Here is a 20568-nt window from a genome sequence, read left to right as displayed (position 1 = left end):
CGTGGAGTCTGAGAGCCGGAACCGGTCGAGTCGGTTTACGGGTCCCCTAGACGAGCGAGACCACACGAGTCACGGAACTGGTCCACATAGTGAACCGGTCATCACGGTCCGGTTAACCGAGATGTGAGGACGGTGGACCGATCCCCTGACCTTAGGATCTTCTCCTCTTTCGGTCTTTTAAGCCGAAACGATCAATTCCACAAATTTACGGTGTCAAAACGAGCGACATGAGCAAAACCTAATCAACGCTATAAATAAACAAAAAATGGCAAGCGTTAGACAAACTAGAGTACCGATACGCGTGCGGGATATAGGCCTGCACGTAACAGAACCCCCGAATTCGAAACTCCTGGTTCCGCAAGACCATATGCCTCAGCAAACTAGGTGTATCATTACCCCTAGATCCGGGCAACTCATCGGCTCTCAATCTCCAGGTCGTAAACAAGTAGTGGCAACTCCTTCTAACGTGTGTCCGTCATGCGTCCCCCCGAGAAAGTGAACACTCCCAAGCCGTGCCATTAGCACGCATGCATGCGGGTCTTGACGAGACAAAATTCAAATCCACACACATGGCAAGCTAAACAAAAATAAAAGGGAAACTACACCATTCAACTTAATTTTTTTAACGAAATTTCACGAAATAGTACATTCTGTTTCATTTTCATCGGATAGCACAAAATCAACTTTACACTGGACATGACAGTTTTTTAATGTATTCACAAGATAGCACAGTTTTATTTCATTTTCATCACATAGTACATCGTTAGCTTCCCGTCTAGAATTTTACAAAACATAGACGGTGTGCTGTGCCATACAAAAATTTCAATGTATCGTGCTATCTAATGAAAATGTCACGATATATATTGCATGGTGAAAAAACTCAAATAACATGTCGTAAAATGCAATCTTCCCGAAATACTATGACAATGGTTAGTTTGTTAGATTGAAGGATAGTTAATATATATTTTTCACCTAATGTTTAATATGTTAGATTGAGGGATAGTTAATATATATTTTTCACCTCTATAAGATAAGGTGATAAAAACATTTGAGCGAAACTAGCTGTAATTCCTTCTTCTTCTTCTTTTTTCCTTCGGCTGGTGTATGTGCGGAGCTGTGGGCGAGGCTCCTAACATTGATCCCCTCCTCCCTTTTCCTTCACAGTTTAACCTATATATGTACTAAGCCCGTATAAGCTTAATTATAATATGGTATCAGAGTGAATTATATGTATCCAATCTCTCATAAACTTGTATTTTTCAAGTGAATATTAAGATGAGGGACTCTTTGACTCTCTACACTCCTCCATATTAGGGTTTTGCTTCTTATTTTTTTATTTTAATAAAATATTCAAAATACACTTTTTATATAAAAGGTAAACTGTTGTGAGACACGTGACACCGTGCGCTTGAGCAAATTTCATTAAAATTAACAAAAGTGACATTGTGATAATATTGATATTAAATAAATATAAACTTTACATTTATACAAATCATTGTTTTCATATATAAATTTTTATAATAAAATTTTCCTTACTAGTGTATTTAGATATTTGTGTTACCGAAGATCATTCTTCTAAGACTTTTCTAAGACCAAATGAAGAGATATAATATATGTATACATACATACATACATACATATATATATATATATAATCTCTTGACGAAGTTTAGGTACTTGAATTCTAACTGGTCCAATCGCGTCAAATACCCATCGACTCCTACACCTAGGCTCGGCCTTGGCGTTAGCTGAGCTCGTTCCTACCGTCATCAAGACCATGCTCAGTCTCTGAACATGAAGATTGGCCAAATTTTTTTGAGGTTAGCTCGATGAAACTGACTATAAAGTGTCCGATTGAGTACAGTTAAGTTTCAATCAGCCCTAGTTTGACTTACTTCGTGCATTGGACTGCTCCAATCCAATCCAGACAACTCCAAAATCAGTTTTTTTTCTTTTGCAATTTGGCCCAGAAAAGTCGTCAAGATATATGGACTACCTTCTAAATTTTTTCCGGTACAACGAATGGAAGGAAGGCGGTACGTAATGTCAGCCAAGAATAGTTACATAAACAAGGTACAAAAGAATGAGACCGCAGACTTATGGCATGTACGTCTCGATCACGTAAATTATCGTAAGCTGAAGGTGATGATGAATAAGTCGATGCTGAAGGGATTGCCTCAACTTGAGGTCCGTAAAGATACAGTCGGTCCAGGGTGCCAGTACGGGAAGGCCCATCAACTGCCCTACAAGGAGTCTCCGGCCAGAGCAAAGGAGCCATTAGAGCTTATCCACTAAGACTGTTCGGACGAGTGAAGGAACCATCTGTCGGAGGCATGAGATACATGGCGACCTTTATCGACGACTACTCCAGATACGTCTGAGTTTACTTTATGAAAGAAAAGTTGGAGACTCTAGCAAAATTAAAGGAGTTTAAGGAGAAGGTCGAGGCCGAGATTGGCAGGAAGATAAAGTGCTTAAAGACGGACAACGTAGGAGAGTACACGTCTCAGGAGTCCACGAATTATCTACGTCAGTGTAAGATCTGGAGGCAATTGACGTGTCCGAGTACCCCTCAACAAAATGGGGTGGCATAGAGAAAGAATCGGCATCCTCTTTTTCCCTCTTTGGTACTCTGTTTTGCCCAGGCAGTTAAATTCTTATTAGCCGCATATATATGCCATTTGATCAAAGATAAAATTCTGAACAAATGTCGTGCAGTTGGTGAATTTTGCTTCATGTGGGTGGGGTTAGGGCTAAGTCGATGCTTGAGCAGGGATCAGATTAGCATTGGAACGGATGACCGGTGACTCAAGCTTTAGCTGATAAAAGCTCTGGCATCACCATGGCCAGAAATAACTCCTTCCCTGCCTTAACCACTGTTTTTCAACCACCGTCAAGGCAAATGGGGGCCTCTCGAGATGCCTATCCATCCTTTACTAGACCACCCTCTATGTTCAAAAGAGGAGCATTTCGAAGTTACTTGTCAAATATGACACACCTTAGTGGATTAGTTCATTTCCAGGATCCTCGATCCAGTGTTATATCCCATTGGTGAAAGGTCATACGAGCAGCGGTTTAATCTGGGATTATGAATCAGTGGATGAGTTCATGTTATGATCTAACTGGAAAGCTTCAAAAAAAGCGGGCTGGACTGGGAAATGTTGAAGCTTCGGCAGAGTATAGATTCTGCAGAATTCATCTCAATCAGTTACGGTTTTTCAATGGACGGATTTCAATGTGCATACAGGAAGGCACATATATTCAGAATTCTTTCATATAATTTGTTAAGCCTTGCAAATTAGGAGTGGCCACTTTGATAAACTGATAGACCAGTTTCTCGACTAAATTACCACCCACCTCAGTCATTGAGTTCCTTTTTTGTGTTTTAAACTTCTAAAATAAATTTACCATCGATTAACCGGCTTCTTATATTTCATTCCAAAGCAGTCACATTGAATAAAGCATTTCGATAGACCACATGGATCGATTTCACATGAGTTCTTGCGTCTTGTTGAATGCCGCTTACAATGTCTGTGGTAATTGCTAGCCAGTAGCTTTACTGATTCAGACAGAACCTTTGATATTGTTGTTATCCCGTCCGCTGCTAGAAGTAGAACTAAATACGTGATCTACAACTTAAGAAATACATGATATTGACGTAGTCCTGTTCGCTGACCAAACCATGATGAAGATTTAATGGGGCCAGGTAGTTTCATAAGAGACTCTTTGAAATTGGTCCTGCTTTTAAAAGTTTACCAATTTTACAGTTTCCACGTTGGGAATAATCGACAGAAGATAACATGAATGTTAGCACTCCTTTGTCCATTCGCTTGAAAGACCAAGCTTCACTGGAAAGTGCATGATACGCTTCTTTGTTTTCATTAAAATGAATGCCGATTTAGGCCTACTCTTTTACTCTTTCAAGTTTCAGCCCATCTACTCTACTCGGAATCCAATCCAAAAGCTAGCAGGTTCTTCTACAATAATCGAGCCAAAGACGCGGTGCTGCAATTGGATTATCAGTTTCCTGATGATCCATTCAATAGCTTTTAATCCAGTCCCAATTTAACCTCCACTATGAAGCCATCAAGTACCTCATTAACCAGCCACCGAGCACTTCTATGATGAAGCCATTTGAGATTTAGAAGGGACGTTTGCATCCTACAAAGGATATGATAAAAACTTTTATACGATAATCTCTGGGAGTTATGCAAACAACTTGATGGACATGACCAGTAAGCCTCGCAGGGAAAACTGAAAAGAACACGAAAACATTCGGTTTCGACTAATGAAGAAAACTATATTGAAGTGCCCAAGTAAAGCACAGTATGGGCCTACTGTTTCGCACTTCCTAAGTATCATATTATCTACTACTTCTTGAGATCAATTCCACAAGCATCAGCAAGTACTTTTATAGTCAAGACGAAATCACTGTACTTCAGTGAGGTCCTCAGTTTCTTGATCTTCTGTTCAAGGGCTTTCACTTCAGTCTCCATATCCTTCATGTTCTGCTTCAATGCCAAAATCACTCCTTCCACTGAAGATTGTGATTCGAGATTACCCACATAGTTCATGAAATTGTCCAATTTAACAACCTCCACGATGAAGCAACTGAGCACATCTTCAACCAGTTTGTGGATCCTATTGCTTCAGTGATCATCAGTCACTTGATCCGATCTCGAGTTAATTCCTACTTGGCTTTGCAGCTTCTGAGTCACATATACCTCCATCTTCTTGAATTCATTATTTGCCCTTATTACCAACTTGTGTATCCTCTTAACAAGCTTGGTGTTGCTATTTTTCTCAGCAAGCGATTTCAAGGAAGACTCAAACTCCTGGAACTCGGACATCTCCATCCTGCTCATAGACAGTAAGACGATGATCCAGAGTAGCAAGAGCGAGAGACCTGGTCCTCAATATCAGCAACTCGAGCTACCAACTCCTCTGTGGGCCTTTTGCTTTCCTCGATCTCAACAGCTACCTCTAGAGCTCCTGCATCATTCTTCCGGTCCTCATCTCTAGAGCTGACACCAGGAAACTTGCCAAGATAGAAGAAATAGCCAGATGACTTATCTGGACTTGTTCGATTTTCCTTAGACCCTTCTTCGGCATTGAAATCAGTAACGGTCAAGTGACCAAGGCTGGTGCAAACAGATCTATTTAACTCATCCCAGGCGCTTCCTGCTTCAGCCTGTTCACTCAGATGTAACAGTTCCCACGTGTCCTCTTCAGTTATCTATACTTCGCATTCTTCGCGGGAGCAAAGTTCACTTGATCCCTTGGACTTCTTGCTTCGTGCTTCTTCGAGAAGTCCATGGAGCTTTTTCCGTGCAGCATCGATTATTTCCTCACCCTTTGAGAACCAATGAACCACTGCTTCCATGAAAGCTAGACCCACCTCCCAGTTTTCAATGTCGAAGATAATGTTGTCTTTGTTGATGGTGGAACTGAAAAGTACAGAAAAATCAGAATTGACGCACGAAGAGGTTTTTGGGTGAAAATCAGCTTAGCCTTCTCATTGATCAAACTCATCCATATATACAGAGAAGCTCTCTTAAGAATAACTGACAAGATCCTAGAAGATTACAAAATATCCTTAAAATGAGAAAGCAATCAAAAGGTAATAACAAACACAATTAAGAAACTGAAGAAAATATCATGACAGTTGCCTGCCATAGAAAATCGCCCAAATCTTTGCTGACTGTGATAAAAAACATTAGTGGACCGAGAGTTGCACACCGTGGACTGAGCCTCGTGCAGTTCATTTTCTTCATTAGTCCCCCTCAAACCAGTCAAGGGGAGCTGCCAAAGACCAAGTTTGGACCGAAACCCAACATAAGTACCCACTGCAAAGGCATGAAAGACGGGATTGGTCGTGAGATGAAGTGCGGAGATATTATCCAAGAATAAAAGCGAGGGTCGCTGCTGAGGGATGCCAATGTCACCGCATATATGACATATCCACATCAGTTCGGCAGTTGCCGAGGCAAGTGCACGACATTCGGCTTTCACGGTGGATCGAACAATAGTAGGTCGCCTCTTCGCAGACGAGGAGACGCAATTAGCTCCAAGAGACGTGCACTAACAACTAGTAGATCATCGGGTAAGGTTGCATCCAGCCTAGTTTGCATCGGCCAATGCCGAAAAATCCAGAGAACTATGTGCAAGGATGCGAAGCCCAATATATAAAGTGCCCCGAACGTAACGAAGTATCCGTTTCACCATTTGAAAATGACAGGGGTTCGACCAAAGAGAATTTGTGGCCTAAAGCCGAAGTTTGATACGAGGCCTCTCATTATCTTTAATAGTTAATTTTCTAACATTTTCAGATGCAAGATTACTGAGTAAATTTTTATAATCATTCACATATAAAATTTCTTTTATAATTGATAATACAACTAATTCAAATGACATTTCTTGAAATGTTGCAGATCTTGTTTTTATTTATTTTAATTTAGAAAAATTCTACCAAAGCAGCAGGTACAAAGTCAAAATTATTTAATGTCAATTAGCATATTATTGCATAATACTTCTTTATAAAAATAATAAGGGACCATCGAGATCACATGGAGAAATGCATTTTTAATGTCAAATTGACGAATTGGCCAATTATGAACAGTTTCCATAGACAGAACAATGTGAATTGTAGCGAATTGCACTCCATGGGCTGAACTTTGTGCAGTTCATATTCTTCAATAGAGGGTAACATTTGGGTCACATCATACAGCTTTCTCTTCTTGCGAAATGACTTAGTTCTAACAATCTGTCGACACTAACAGAATGAGTGCGATCACGATCTTCCTCGGCCATGGGTGATCCCCGAGAAATAGAGGAGTAAGAGGCTGTAGAGATCAAAGATAGGGAATGATATAACTATCAAGAATCGAATCACCTTTGATTTGCTTTGTATGATGTGAGAGGGGGAGAGAGGAGTCAAATTCTATATAAGGTAGTTATGTCGGTTATCATAATGCAATTGAAATCATAACTATCGGTTAGACTTTGGTCCTCTGCTCTGACTTATTTCTCATGCAGTCAAACTCTCTGCTTTTATGGTCTTTTTCTCATTGTTCCTCTTTGTTGCCTGAGCAGTTAAATTCTTATGAGCTCCTCATATATGCCACAACATCCCTCAAACGGCGGGCCTCTTTCGATGCCTGTTTATCCTCTGAGGCCAGACCAGCCTCGAGGTTAGAAAGAGAAGCATTATGAGGTTAATTGTTCCAAATGCTAGGAAACAATACTTAATGGAAGCTAGTGAGACTGAATGAGCACGTAGTTCATTTGCTGGATGCAACATTATCAATCACACGTGATAGCCCATTGGTGAGAGAGATCTTTTGAGGATTGTATAACCAGAGATTTGCTGATCAGTGCTGATTTCATGTTGCCAGTCTAATTGCAAAGCCTCAAACCAGAGCAAGACTGGATTGGACCGGAGCTCTTGAAGCTTTGGATGGACTATAGATTCTACAGATTTAATCTGTGTCAGTTAAGTTTTGCAACTGGCGAATTTTAATGTGCATACCTGAAAGGTACGTAACTTTGTCATGTAATTCAATAAACCTTGCAATTAGAAGCAGCCATGATAAACTGATAGACCAGCTTCTCGACTAATTTTCCATCGGTCTCAGCCATCAAGGTCCCCTTTCTCATGTATTCAACTTTCGGAATGAATTCACCATCAGCCACTCTCTGATCAAGACTTCGACACCCAATTAACTAGCTTCCTGTCTTTCTTCTCGACGCCAGTCACATTGCAAAAGCATGTCAAGACTGCATGGATCGATCTCGCACAGGTTCTTGCTGGTCGATGAATGCCGCATATATCATCTATTGCAATGTGGCTCTGTTGTTCGCTGGCTGGAGTAAACCAAATTCGTGAATCTACAATCCCAAAGAAATGCTCCCAACCAAATGTGAGGTTGCGGAATTGTTTCGTTCTCTTGCTAGTTTACATTACCAGTCAAGGGTCCGTGATTGGTATAATTGGTTCCGTCTATCCCGGGGGCTACACTTCCTGCTTCGGCCCCATGTCCACTTGAATGCAACAGTTCTGATGTACATTTTGCGCATCCACCAATGTAGTTACCGCTGATATCGGAAGTAGTGCCGTTGTCATCTGAGGAACCAGAATCAAATTCATCATATGCAGCAATCTTTGAGCCATTGCTCCTTCTCGTGGTTGAACTTGCATTCTAAGGTGCTTTCAAGCTGAATATATCCACTTCTTGCCCTTCCTCACTCTCAACACAATCCCCAGATCGACCATTTTTTCTTGCCTTGTGCTTCTTTGAGAAGTTCATGGAGCTTGTTCAGTGCAGCATCGATTATTTCCTCCACCTTGAAGAACCAACGAAACAGTGCCTCCAAGACCTGGATGACCCCTTTGGTCTTTGTGATGACTACAAAAGTGTCGTCTTCTTCAACGGTTTCGAGTAACATCACACAGCTTCCTCTTCGTGCTTTCTTAATTGTTCATCAGTGATTCAACATCACAGATCATCTCATGATTGCCACCCGCTCTCACTTCATTCAACAAGCTCTCGATCTTCTTGCCAATTCTTCTGATGAAACGGGTTAGTTCTAACAAGCTGACTCGAATTCCAGGATTTTGCTTTCACGATCTTCCCCAGCCATTGGTGACAGTGAGAATCAGAGATGTAAGTAAGAGGTTGTAGTCTTGTATAAATCAAAGAGAGGGAATGAAATGATAAATTAACTAATGAGAACTGAACTAAAGTACGATCTCGTTAAATTTTTGAGATAAAAAAGCATGGAAACTTTGGGTTTATAAGGGGGTAGTTATTTCAGTTCTACGTTAAGGGGGTGTTTGATCGAGTGTTGTTAGACTACATCATACGTTAAGATTACATAAAAATTTAATTATGAGATCATTTTTCCTAAGTTATAGATTGCCTTGTAAAATTAATGCCTTTGGTAAATAGATTAGATTATTGCAAATGTGGATGATAAAATAGTATAGAATCTACTTTTAAATATATAAAATTAGGTGAAAATCCACGCTTGGGCGACAAAAAAATTAATTATTTAATAGCAAAAATTGTATACATTATGAATTCTTTAACTAAGAAAAATATATTCTAAATTATATTGTTTCACATGAATATTAACTGAGTTCAGTGAAGGATGACTGCATTTTATTTTTATCAAGGAGCAGGATTTTGATATCCTAAGTGGGGTTTTTGTATCGTACAACTGATATCACGCGATCTAAGATAGATATTTTAGGAAAGTAAAATGATTGAAAGTTATAGAATTGGAAATTAAAAAATGATTGAGAAAATGGTTCTTAGTACAGTGGCATAAAAAGCCGACTCAGAATAAAGGGATTATGGTTTCGATTCTAGTCAATGGGACTTATGCACCCCGTCCTTGTACAGGGCCCATAGGCCTCCTTTATGATCAAAAAAATTAAAAATGATTTGTGCATAAAAAAGAAGCAATGTGCCAGCTGTTTAAATATAGAAAAACATACAATTTTAAATATTTATATTAGGAAAATAAATAACTAAAAAAGAAAATTAATCAAGGTACTTAATTATTCGAGGAAAATTAATTATCTTCTATGTGATAATTATCACAGTTAAAACCTACTGATAAAATCATCAATTTTACCAATGTAGCTTCATTCAAGCAATTTGGTGTTTGTACCATTAAGTAAAATCTTGGGTTCAAGTTTTATGAATAGAGAAAATCCACGTCGGGAGAACTTGATCCCTTATTGAGTGGACTTAGCTCCAATTGGATTAGTTGGGGCCTTTAGAGCTTCCAGATATCAGGTGTGCACCGAGAGAAAGAAATCACTGATTTTGCTACAGTGATGCGGTGAGAACTAAATAAATAAATTGAGAAATAAAGTTATTCATATTAAAAAATTTATCACATTCAATCTTGTGATGCGTATTAATATAAATTACAAAATATGAAAATGTAAGAAAACAAAGAATTACATTTACTGATATACAATTAGATAATGTGTATTGAAAATCTGCACATACATATGGACATTTATTAATTTTTCTCAACGTGACCCTAATTTATTATCATATTGAAATTTTTCAAAAAAAATTACAATACTCACAAATAATATAACATTACAAATTAAGAGAATTAAACTTATAATATACATAGCATATAAGAAAAATGCGCTTTTGCATTTCAATCTTAAAGTGAATATATATATATATATATATATATATATATCAGTAATACAAAATGTGAATTCTTCTTGGAGTATATAGAGAATAACTAAGATCAAATTTTTTATATAAAACAATTCCTTAAACTCTAAATATTAGAAGAATTATCACTTGTCAAGGAAAATTGATAAATTATGAAAACTAAATATATAAAATCCTTAAAAAAAATATGATGTAAACTAATCATGAAAATAAAACAATAATGAGTCATATGATTTGAAACATGATTTTTTTTCAATAAAAGCAAAAAAATAATGATTAAAAACTTTCAACATACGAGAGAACTCTTGCAGTGGTGTAGGATTTTGTGATCTATGTTTCAGCTTTGTTTGTTTTAAGACTCCGAAAATATTTTGTGGTTGAGCAATAAAACAGCACTTATCCAAAAAAAAAAAACTTTAAACACATAAATATTTCAAAGTATCACTAGATAGAAAACTTCATAAGAGCTTTGGCTCTTCATATTCCTGCGAGAGTTATATCTATGATATACATGATATGGAGGAAATTTTAGGAGGAAAAGTCCAAAGATATTTTTTGAATGTGTATATAATATATATATATATATATATACACACACACACACGACACCTATACAAAAGGTAAAATTTTCTCCAAAAATATAAAGAATAATTAATATTTTTTTAAAAAAATATAATAATTTCTTAAACTCTAAATTAGATGATCTATCTTGAACAAAAGAAAATATTAATAGAAAATCACAGAAAATTGATAAAGGGTGATAAAGGGTGCCAGAAATCCCTGCCAACCACTACACCTGGGGAGGTGCCGGATGCGTCTGGGCCTGCCGGCGAGCTAGCCATAGCAGTGGTGGCCGCGCAAGCTGAGGCCAGCCTGAGGGCTCATACTTGTAAAATGGGAATATCAAGTGTCTCGGTTGTAGAATATTTCTTGATCATAGTTGTATAGAAAGTGATTATAAATTTACGACGATTCACTCGACCAAAATATTGAAACGTTCGGTGGAATATATTTCCTTGCTTTATTTGTTGCAGTTTAAGGAAAATATACACACATATATGCTCATAGATGGATGTCATCATGGAATTCTTAAAAGATGCCAAACTGAAAACTCGTTAATGAAAGCTTGAAAGAACATTTATCATCAGCATAGGTGCATATTGAGCCATGTTGAATCTTCAAACTCCTAACTCCTAGCTTCAAGGGTTTGGCCTAGTAGTTAAAGGAGCTCAAGTATTTTTCCGATCCCGGATTTGAAACCTCTTGGAGCCACCGGAACGTTTTTGGTGTGATTACCTGCTTCGTGCGTCGCCGGTGGTTCACGGGGCGCCAGAGATTAGTCAGGCGAAGCCTGAACACCCCAGGTTGGCCAAAAAAACAAATAAAAAAAAAGACCTCAAACTCCTTATAAGCAATGGGTAGCGAATATTTCACCAGCTTAGTAGATCTCTCATCCAGAAACGTGAATCTGTTCGCAGAGAACGTCTCTCCTTGCTCATATACTAAAAAATGTAGGAGTCGTCGGTCATCTATTCAGGCAACGTAGGTTACATTAGGTTCCTTCGGATAGTTTTTTATGACATAATTTTTATACTTAAACCCCATATAGTTCAGCTACGAGCAAGAGATTCGAGATTGTGATTTCCCCTGTTAAGATTTTTCGCTTCAAACAGACGAAAGCTCACATTCGAGGTTGAAGCGATAACGAATTCAAAGAAACATGGTGCAACTGCGAGTTCCAATTTGATTCGATGAAGAAATGTTCAACAAGAAAACATAAAATCAATGCCAGAAACTTCCAATCTGAGTTCTCAGTGCAGCCCATCACCTAACATTCACATTCTAATCCTGGCAATGTGAAATCCTAAAGCCTACCAATCAATTTGCCGCTAGCAAAGAATCAAACCATGAAGAATTTACAGCGGAACAGCAAATAGCAGGACTCCAACAGAATCGATTACCGGACCTTTCCGCGATAAGACCAACGCACGAAGCACATCCAAATGTTCTTAACCATTCCATTGATAAGTGGAGCAACACAACCGTACCTCATCCTTATCTTGCGTTCTCCTACAGTTTTCTTGATTGCTCTCGTTGCCCTCTCGATATGCTTCAAGTCTGCCTGCATCAATTCGACTGCCTCATTTATTGACGTCAGAGAATGTGGAAGACGAGTGAAACTGGCAAGACTTTCCAGATCGGCAATTGCCGACATAAAGTTGCAGAGCAGACGATCTACTTCCGTAGCAGTCGAGGTCCCTCCTTGACCTGCCACAATCTCTAGATGACCGAGTTCTTTTTCTGCCACCCATAGCACATGAATGATCAACTTGACTACCTCTCTGTTACTATCCTGCTGCACTAAGTCCTCCAGAGAAGACCAGAAATCTAGGTAGAGAGACATTCCCTTCTCCTTGTCTTCAGGCAATAATTGGACATACAGTTCGACTAGCGAGAGAGAGATCTCGACGCTAAGCACTGCGGATTCAGCCAAGATACCTTCGACCAGCTTCCATTCATTATCGCTCATCTCGGTTAAGTTTAGCCGATCAGCCAACCTTTTTCTTGGACTCTGCACATCCCTGAGAAGCTTGGATGCTTGGTGGATTTTCGGATCTTTATCACTGGCTTCTGGAACTTCAATGATTTCACTCACTGAAGTCGAGGTTTCCCCTGCAGAAGCCTCTTTTCCAGTTAATACCGGCGATACGCTCTTGCTAGAATCCGATTCTTTGGTCTCAGGTGCTGCGCTTCTCGTACCAGCTTTTCCACCTCCCGGAAATTCTGCCACCATATCTTCTTTTGTTGGCTCAAGCTTAATACCAGCATGCTTCGCTCGAGTAGTTTTGCCTCTTGCTTTCTGTGGCACCTTTCCTTCTGCTTTCCTCGAAGGATCAATGGGACTGCCAGAACCCGCATCTTTCGAGGCAGAGAGCAGATCCACTAGAGCTTCCATTTCTTCCTCTTGCTGGTGGAACCACTGGTCCAGCGACCTCAAGACTGTGAGACCCTCTGGGCTGGTCGCATATACTTCGAGATGGTCATCATCGTCCTTGGCCATTAAGTTGTAGAACATGTTGATTATCTTATCGAATCTCATCTCCAAATCTTTTTGAATACTTTTCAATTCTCCGATCTCCCCAGTTATCCTGCTGTTGCTTTCTGGTTCGTTCAGCAGAGACTCGATCTTTCCATTTACCCTTCGAAAGAAAGCGACCAGATCGGTGAAGATGACAGCAGTACCGTGATCAGCCATTTCTTGTGCTCTGAAAAGTTTGGAAGGATGAGATGTTAGTTGTCGAAGGGAGTTGCGAGTGAACGAGGGAGTCAATAATATCTGAAGTGCAATACCTTTGATTTGCTCTCGGGCGAATCTGCAGAGCAAGCCAGATCCTTCTTGTTTCTCAGAGAGGCGCCAAAGTATGTGAGAACGGTTTTCAAGTGAAAAGGAGAGAATGAGAGAACTTTGGCTGTTGATTGTCAGGGTAGATAGGTAGTTACTTCAGTTGCAAGTTTTGAATTTTGCACTCTGACCCTCATACTTTTTCTTTCTTCGATTAATCAATGTAAGTGTCGTGCTGATGAGAGATTAGTGATGCTCTATAGCCATCTATTCGCAATCTGACCCTCCTTTCCTGCTCTTCGATTCCTTAAGTTACAGCTCTCTTTGGTTTCCAATCCGTCCTCGGATTTTTTCTCCCTTCAAAACATATCCTTTTAGATGTTGTTTTTGTTCAAGACTTGTTATATTAGATGCACGCGAGCTGGAAGATGGACCTAGCTGTGCAAGGAATATTGATTATTTAATATTTCTCGGCTAGTTATAAATATTCGGGACGTAAAAATATCAAGAAGTTGCATTTGTATGTAAATGGACGCTGGTGGTTAATGTTTGTTAATGACTTGAACATATATATAAATTCGACTATGAGCTAGCCTAAATGATTATGGCATACAGTGTCAATTACAACACCGGAAAATATAATGAAATTTAACGACATGAACATTTATTATCGGACAGATTCATAACACATTTACACATTAATGATATTACTATTTGATGTTTAAGATAAACCAAATGGATAAGTTTCCCTGTACGCAAATTATATATACATTATACTAGTTCACAAGCATATGGACCATATTATCTTTATATATCTTGGAAAAATATATAGCATTTTTTGATATATTAATTAGATTCTAAAGATTGTATTGTTTGTCTACTGCCTAACTAATATGATGCCCAACGTTTATGGATATCGACAAGTTAGTAATTGATTATTACTATTAGTAATTAGGGTTTTTTATGTTATGTAGATTAATAGCCATAAAATCACATATTGTAAATTATAATGGAACAATACTGCACCTAATGGAAGTAAATCGAAAAATATTCTTGGGTATGAGCACTAATTTAGCAAAAAAAAAATGAGGGAGAAGATAAAAGTGAAAGATACAGAAAAGGGCCATGCTTGAGCCATTGTAAGCACTAAAGAGGCCATTCGAGTAGAGATCAAAGGTCTTGCATGTAAGAGGTATATAACATAGTGTCATCAGATTAAAGAGAAACTATAGTTTACATCTTTAAACGGCAATTCATTTTAAACGGAAACTCATTATCTTTATAGGGGTTTGGAAAAGGAAAACATAAATGCACGAAGAATCCTTATTAATAAGAACCAAGTCCATAATTACCAAAAAAAAAGAAGAAGAAAGAAGTCCATGTTTACCCAAAAAAAAAAAACAATTCCATAACTTCTTACTTCGAGATGAAGACGTATATCATTATATTAGAATCTTTCACATTATTCAGATAGTTTCATGCTCACTCTAGCGCATTATTAGATATATTTTAAAATTTTCATTCAATTAGTATTATAAAAAAAACCAAACAATGTTAGTTTTCCTCTGGTACCTTTTGTTTCCTTTTTTAGTAAATTAAACCACGTAATCCAATGTTTGGGCATTCTCTCAATTGTAGTCTATTCTTAAAAGAATTTTTTAGGCATCATAGCCTTTCGTTTATGTTCCAAGTACATTTTTGCTCCAAATAAATCTTGCTGTCAATTTTCCGTCGAAAATTGATGAAGAATATGACGTGGCATGTTTTCTTGAGATCTACGGTACTATATTATATATATTTATTTATTTATTTATATTTAATTCATAAAAATATGAAAAAATTAGGAATTTTTACCTCATTTATCACATGGTTTACGCGTTTTGTCAAATCTATCATATGTTTTAAAAAGTGTTTAATATATCTCATGGTTTACATTTTGCTCTAAATTTATCTCGGCATTATATGTTCCGTTAATAAAACGTTAGTAGGCTCCACATCTATTCCATGGTCTTAATTTTTTTCTCAAATCTATCCCGAATATACCATGCTACAATGGCAAGACCGTCAAAAACGTTGACGGAGATATAATGGCGGGATAGATTTGAAGCAAAATGCAAACCATGAGATATATTAGACACCTTTTAAAGCATATGATAGATTTGACAAAACGCATAAACCATATACTATATGAGGTAAAAACCCTAAAAAATTAAAATTAAAATATATAAAAACTTATCCACCATCAGCAAGCCAATGGCGGCGACTTCCACCAGGCATCACCCCCTTGAATGAGGTCACTAGCGAGAGCTCGCCGACGACCTCATCTAGGGGGTGATTCTCTCGGGTGGGGCCAGAAACCCCCTCAATTTGGATGACAATGCAAGATTGCAATGAGGTTGCCAACAAGTTCTGGTTTTGCCGACAACGTCATTCGGGGGGCATGGTGATCGATGACCAGACTACCACACCCCCCAATTCGGCCAAGTTTTATTTTTTATTTTTAAATTAAATATAAATTTATGCTATAGTAATGATGTCTTTCGTCAATTTTGAATGGAAAATTAAAGACATGATAAATTTAGAACCGAAATGAAATGTTAGGATGCCTCATAAGTTTTTTAAATGACAAGATAAAATTGGGGCAGCTATCAAACATTGGAATGTACAGTGTTATTTTCCTTTTTTTAACCAAAATATAATAAGAGAGTTAAGTTCCTAATTTTCAGGAGAGTTCTGGGGACAGTTTTAGAGAATTATCGAAAAATAGAAAAAATACGAAAGAAAAAAAAACAAGGAGTGTGGCCTTTTTTCTTTGGGGGTGAAAGTGTGGCCAGTTTTTGGAAGAGAGATGAAGTGAGAATATGAGTATAATATGGACTATGGAAAGCAGAAAAAGAGAGAAATTAGAAGGTTTTGTTGGGAGGATAATTTACAAAAGGGATAATTGTAAAAAAAAAAAATCGAACGTTTTCAACAAATTAAACATAGATCCTAATGTTTCAATTGTGCGAAAGAAGGGCCTATTGTTTGAAACTTTTACAAAAATGGAACTATCACATATTAATTAATTTTGTTGTCCCGATCTATCAAATTCAGACATTTGAATAGTCAAAATGGGTCACTTTCGATTATTCCAACGTCCATGAAGGATACTGTCAAGATCTACTGTCTTCAGACTCCCCTTATGCAAGTCTATAGACTTCTCTTCTACGGTCTTCAGACTCCTCCGTGGAGGTTATATTGTCAAGGTCTATTGTCTTCAAACTCCTCATCCACAAGTCTGTGTGGCAAGTAATGCGGTATACAATCGACCTCCTTATCACAGACAGTGGCGATGTGCGGCCAAAACTTTCAAAGATTTCCGTGGTTTCCTCATTGTTCTAAAATTTACATGGTCTCATATTATTAAACTATCATGAAAAGCCATAAAAATTGATGACATGATTAACGGAATCCATTATTAGCAAATTTCTGCAACAATTGAAACGTTGGGTTTCGATTTTTAATTAACACAAATTTTGAGAGACAAGTGAAATTCTTTCCTCGTTAGTAATATAGTTGTTCACTTTGTCCCCATTTAAGTTTTCAACGGTAGTAATTGATTTTTCAAATTAACTAATATTGCGTAAATTGCGGTTATCCGACTAGTTGCTAACTAAAAACAAATTGTAGTTCTTAATCAAAGCCCAATATTGGCCCCAAAAAAAACCTGAGGCTACTACATTCACTCTGAACACACCATTTTGTTTTCCAAATTCCCAACCATACTTCTTCCTTCCTATATAAAAGCATCACATCCCCTTTTGTTCCATTTCACCGTCTCCCCCTCCATTCCTTGAAATTCCCAAGTAATTCTTCCTTGAAAAATTACAAATTAATTTTAAGGGATGGAGAATAAGAACAACCCAATGTTGCTCCTTGTACTCTCCGTCTTCTCCTTCTTGCTCCTCAACCCGGCCGAGGCCCATGTTGGCCGCCCTGCCCTGCACGGGATGGCTAACCTCCAGATCACCGCCGCGTGCCGCAAGACCTCCTACCCCGACCTCTGCGCCACCACCTTGGGCGCCAACATGGATGCCACGGTCGGCGTCAAAGACTCGACGGCCATCTTCAAGACCGCTCTCAAGGCCGCTGTCGCCGAGGCCAATGCCGCCATCAGCAAAACCGAGAGACTTATCGTGGCGGTGGACAACCCCATGGACCTCGACTGCCTCACCTCGTGCAAGAAGTACTACAACGAGGCAATCGCGCGGATTCAGGAGGCCATGACTGACAACAACTACAACTCCGTCATGAGCACCCTCAGCTCAGCAATAAGCCAGATCAGTACGTGCGGCGACGATTTCGAGCCGAGAGTTAACAAGATGGCCAAGATTAACCAGCGTGCTCGCGGAGTCATCGATAACGCCCTCGCCCTCGCTGGGTTCGCCAGGTGGTAATTAATTTCGACAATTTTTTTGTCATCCCAAGATGTGTATCTTGTCCTGGTTTTGATTATGATGCGGAGCCACAGAAAGCGTGCCATAATATGGATGGTGTAGCTGTGTGTTATTGGCGCAAGTCATTCTTTTCAAAAATCGTTGAGGACGTATAAATGCTATTTGGGTTAATTAATTAAATTTACCTTCTCACGCATAAATTATCAATTTACTTTTACTTTTTTTTCCGTTATAAGCCAGACATATAGATTTAAAAGGAAATATATAAGAATGAAAAATATAGAAGTATAGAGATTTCCAATCATGATAATTGAATTTAAATTTTTTTCATCCCAAATCAAAAACAGTGCCTCCGCGCTATAACCCCCTTCTCCAAATCATCAATGTATAACATTAGAGAATCTTTCAAGCATATATAAACTTCCTCCAAGTTAAATCATCAATTTACAACATTAAAGATGCTTTTTTTTGGGAGGGGGGAACCAGAACATAGAGGGTGGTTTATATATGCTCGAAATTCCCTTTTCCGAACCATTTCTTCGGACAAAAAATTGACGAGTCGGAAAAATGGGGTTCGGGGTAGATGCACTCAATTAGTAGAGATTGAGGGATATAAGCCACGTGAGAAGCCCTTTGATGAGAGTCAAATCTAAATTAGTTCTTGGTTTCAAGTGAAACTGAAATGTAATTATATACCTTTGATTTCAAATCAAACATGACATGATATTTGTACATATTGGATATACAATCATGTTGCATCAAAACTCAAGTACTATAGACATGAAGCGGCAAGGTTTCATTCAGTAAACTGACCAAAATTGTGGTCAAATTCTACTATTCTTTTTTTTTCGGTTACAATGGAGGCTTATGGACCTAGTACATTGAAATATAAATCTTAAATATCTAATAAAGGGGCACGAGTAGTTCCACTGGATATCGAACCTGAGATTTCTTGGTCACTAGGCGAGAGGTATACCACCGTGCTATTCCCTCTCTTGATAAATTCTACTATTCTTGATTGGCTTGTGTTATGTTAATTGTCAACTCCAACTACAAGTGTTTATGACAAATCCTATATTATCTCATACTTGGCATTCATAGATTTGACACAATTCATGAGTAATGCAGGAACACATTTAATTAGGACAAATCGGTGCATACATACCAAGTAAAGGAAAAACAATATAATAAACCAATTATAGTCTCAGCCATTAGAAGTAATGGCACATTAGGTATATAACAAAATCACGAGGGGTCCTGCCGAGACATGAAGTATCATTAGAGATGCCTGTGCGAATCGAATGAGCAGCCTCTCTCGCAATATGTACTGGAATGCATCTTCAGTTTGTTCAGAGTCACTGTGTCCCACATCGAAAAGATATAAAGAAATCCATGGGTTAATAAAATTGGATACCATAATTTGTCATCTTGAACTTTTGCATTGAAGATGAGTCCGATTTTTTATTGGCCTAATTTTAAACAGTTTGAGTTAGAGAAGTTCTATCGGGCTTTGGTTAGCTTGAAATTTGGACTGTGAAAGACTGGAACTTGAGGCCAACTAGGAGATTAGTGCAGCGTGGGTCTTTCCATTTTCCGTTTAGTCATTCTTTTGTTAGGAGGCTCCGTATGGGGTACCTGTGCCCCATTTTGCTTAGTTTAATTTGTCTCGAATACGGCCCATTTTCCCAAAAAAGGAAAATCTAGCAAATCTTTAAGATTGTATGGAGTGCCTACATCCTTCAAGATCAAGTGGCTAGATTCCCAGCTTTGTCATAGACTGAATGTCCATCGACAACCATGACGAGCCTTCTTAACACTTAGTTTGGATTCATAGTTATTAAATTGTGTGCTATGATCCACAGAGGTCTCATTATTATGGGTTTGGCTATTAAAATTTTGAAGGGCGAGATGATTGCTCGAGGGGACTTAAAGATAGGGCTGGTAATATTTCACACGACAGGATAATACGACACGGATACGATACGGAGTTAAACGGGTTTGGATTGGACATTTTTGATAATCAGTCTAAACGGGTCAAACCCGTTTAAACACGGTTAATAAACGTGTCTTACTGGGTTGAACCCGTATAACTCGATTATACACGATTAAAACTGTTTATTTAGACATGTTTAATTGTGTTACTATAATCATATAACCAGTTAACCCATTTATATATTTGGATTTACTAAAATATCCTTATGTAATCATAACTTCCTAAGTCTCTAACCTAATTTCATTCCCTTTCTTTCACTCAGTCCAACACAGCACAACCGCACTTCTACTTCTACTTCTACTTCTCTACTACCCTCCCTCAGATCTCATCTCGATTTGATTTCATTCTTCTCATCCATCAATGACGAAGTTCTGCTTCTTTGCTCTCATTGCTCTCCTCTCCGTGCACCTCGCATTGTCCGCAGATCCGTCTCAAATCTCGCCCTCCCCTGCTCCCAAGCTCGCCGCCGACTCCAATTCCATCATCCCCCCTTCGAAGCCTACCGCTTCACTGGCTCCCGCTCAAGCCAATGCGCCTCATGGCTCGATGTCATCCTCGCCGATGCTACCTCCCTCGGATGTGGCTCCC

The 20568-nt window shown here is 38.5% G+C and overlaps 1 protein-coding gene across 1 annotated transcript; it reads left to right on the top strand.

Moving 5' to 3' along the window:
- Positions 1–17435: 17435 nt before the first annotated feature.
- Positions 17436–17987, top strand: LOC116203366. Its single transcript, XM_031535065.1, has one exon. The coding sequence runs from the start codon at positions 17436–17438 to the stop codon at positions 17985–17987; it is 552 nt and encodes a 183-aa protein (XP_031390925.1).
- The last annotated feature ends 2581 nt before the right edge of the window (positions 17988–20568 follow it).

This window comes from Punica granatum, chromosome 1 (genome assembly GCF_007655135.1).
Source record: "Punica granatum isolate Tunisia-2019 chromosome 1, ASM765513v2, whole genome shotgun sequence".
In the NCBI taxonomy this organism is placed as follows: Eukaryota; Viridiplantae; Streptophyta; class Magnoliopsida; order Myrtales; family Lythraceae; genus Punica; species Punica granatum.
The sequence above is the reverse complement of the archived record's forward strand: the minus strand, read 5'-3'. Positions and strand labels throughout refer to the sequence as shown.

Coding starts and splice junctions, on each gene's coding strand:
- LOC116203366 (XM_031535065.1), top strand. CDS start 17,436: ATGGAGAATAAGAACAACCCAATGTTGCTCCTTGTACTCTCCGTCTTC.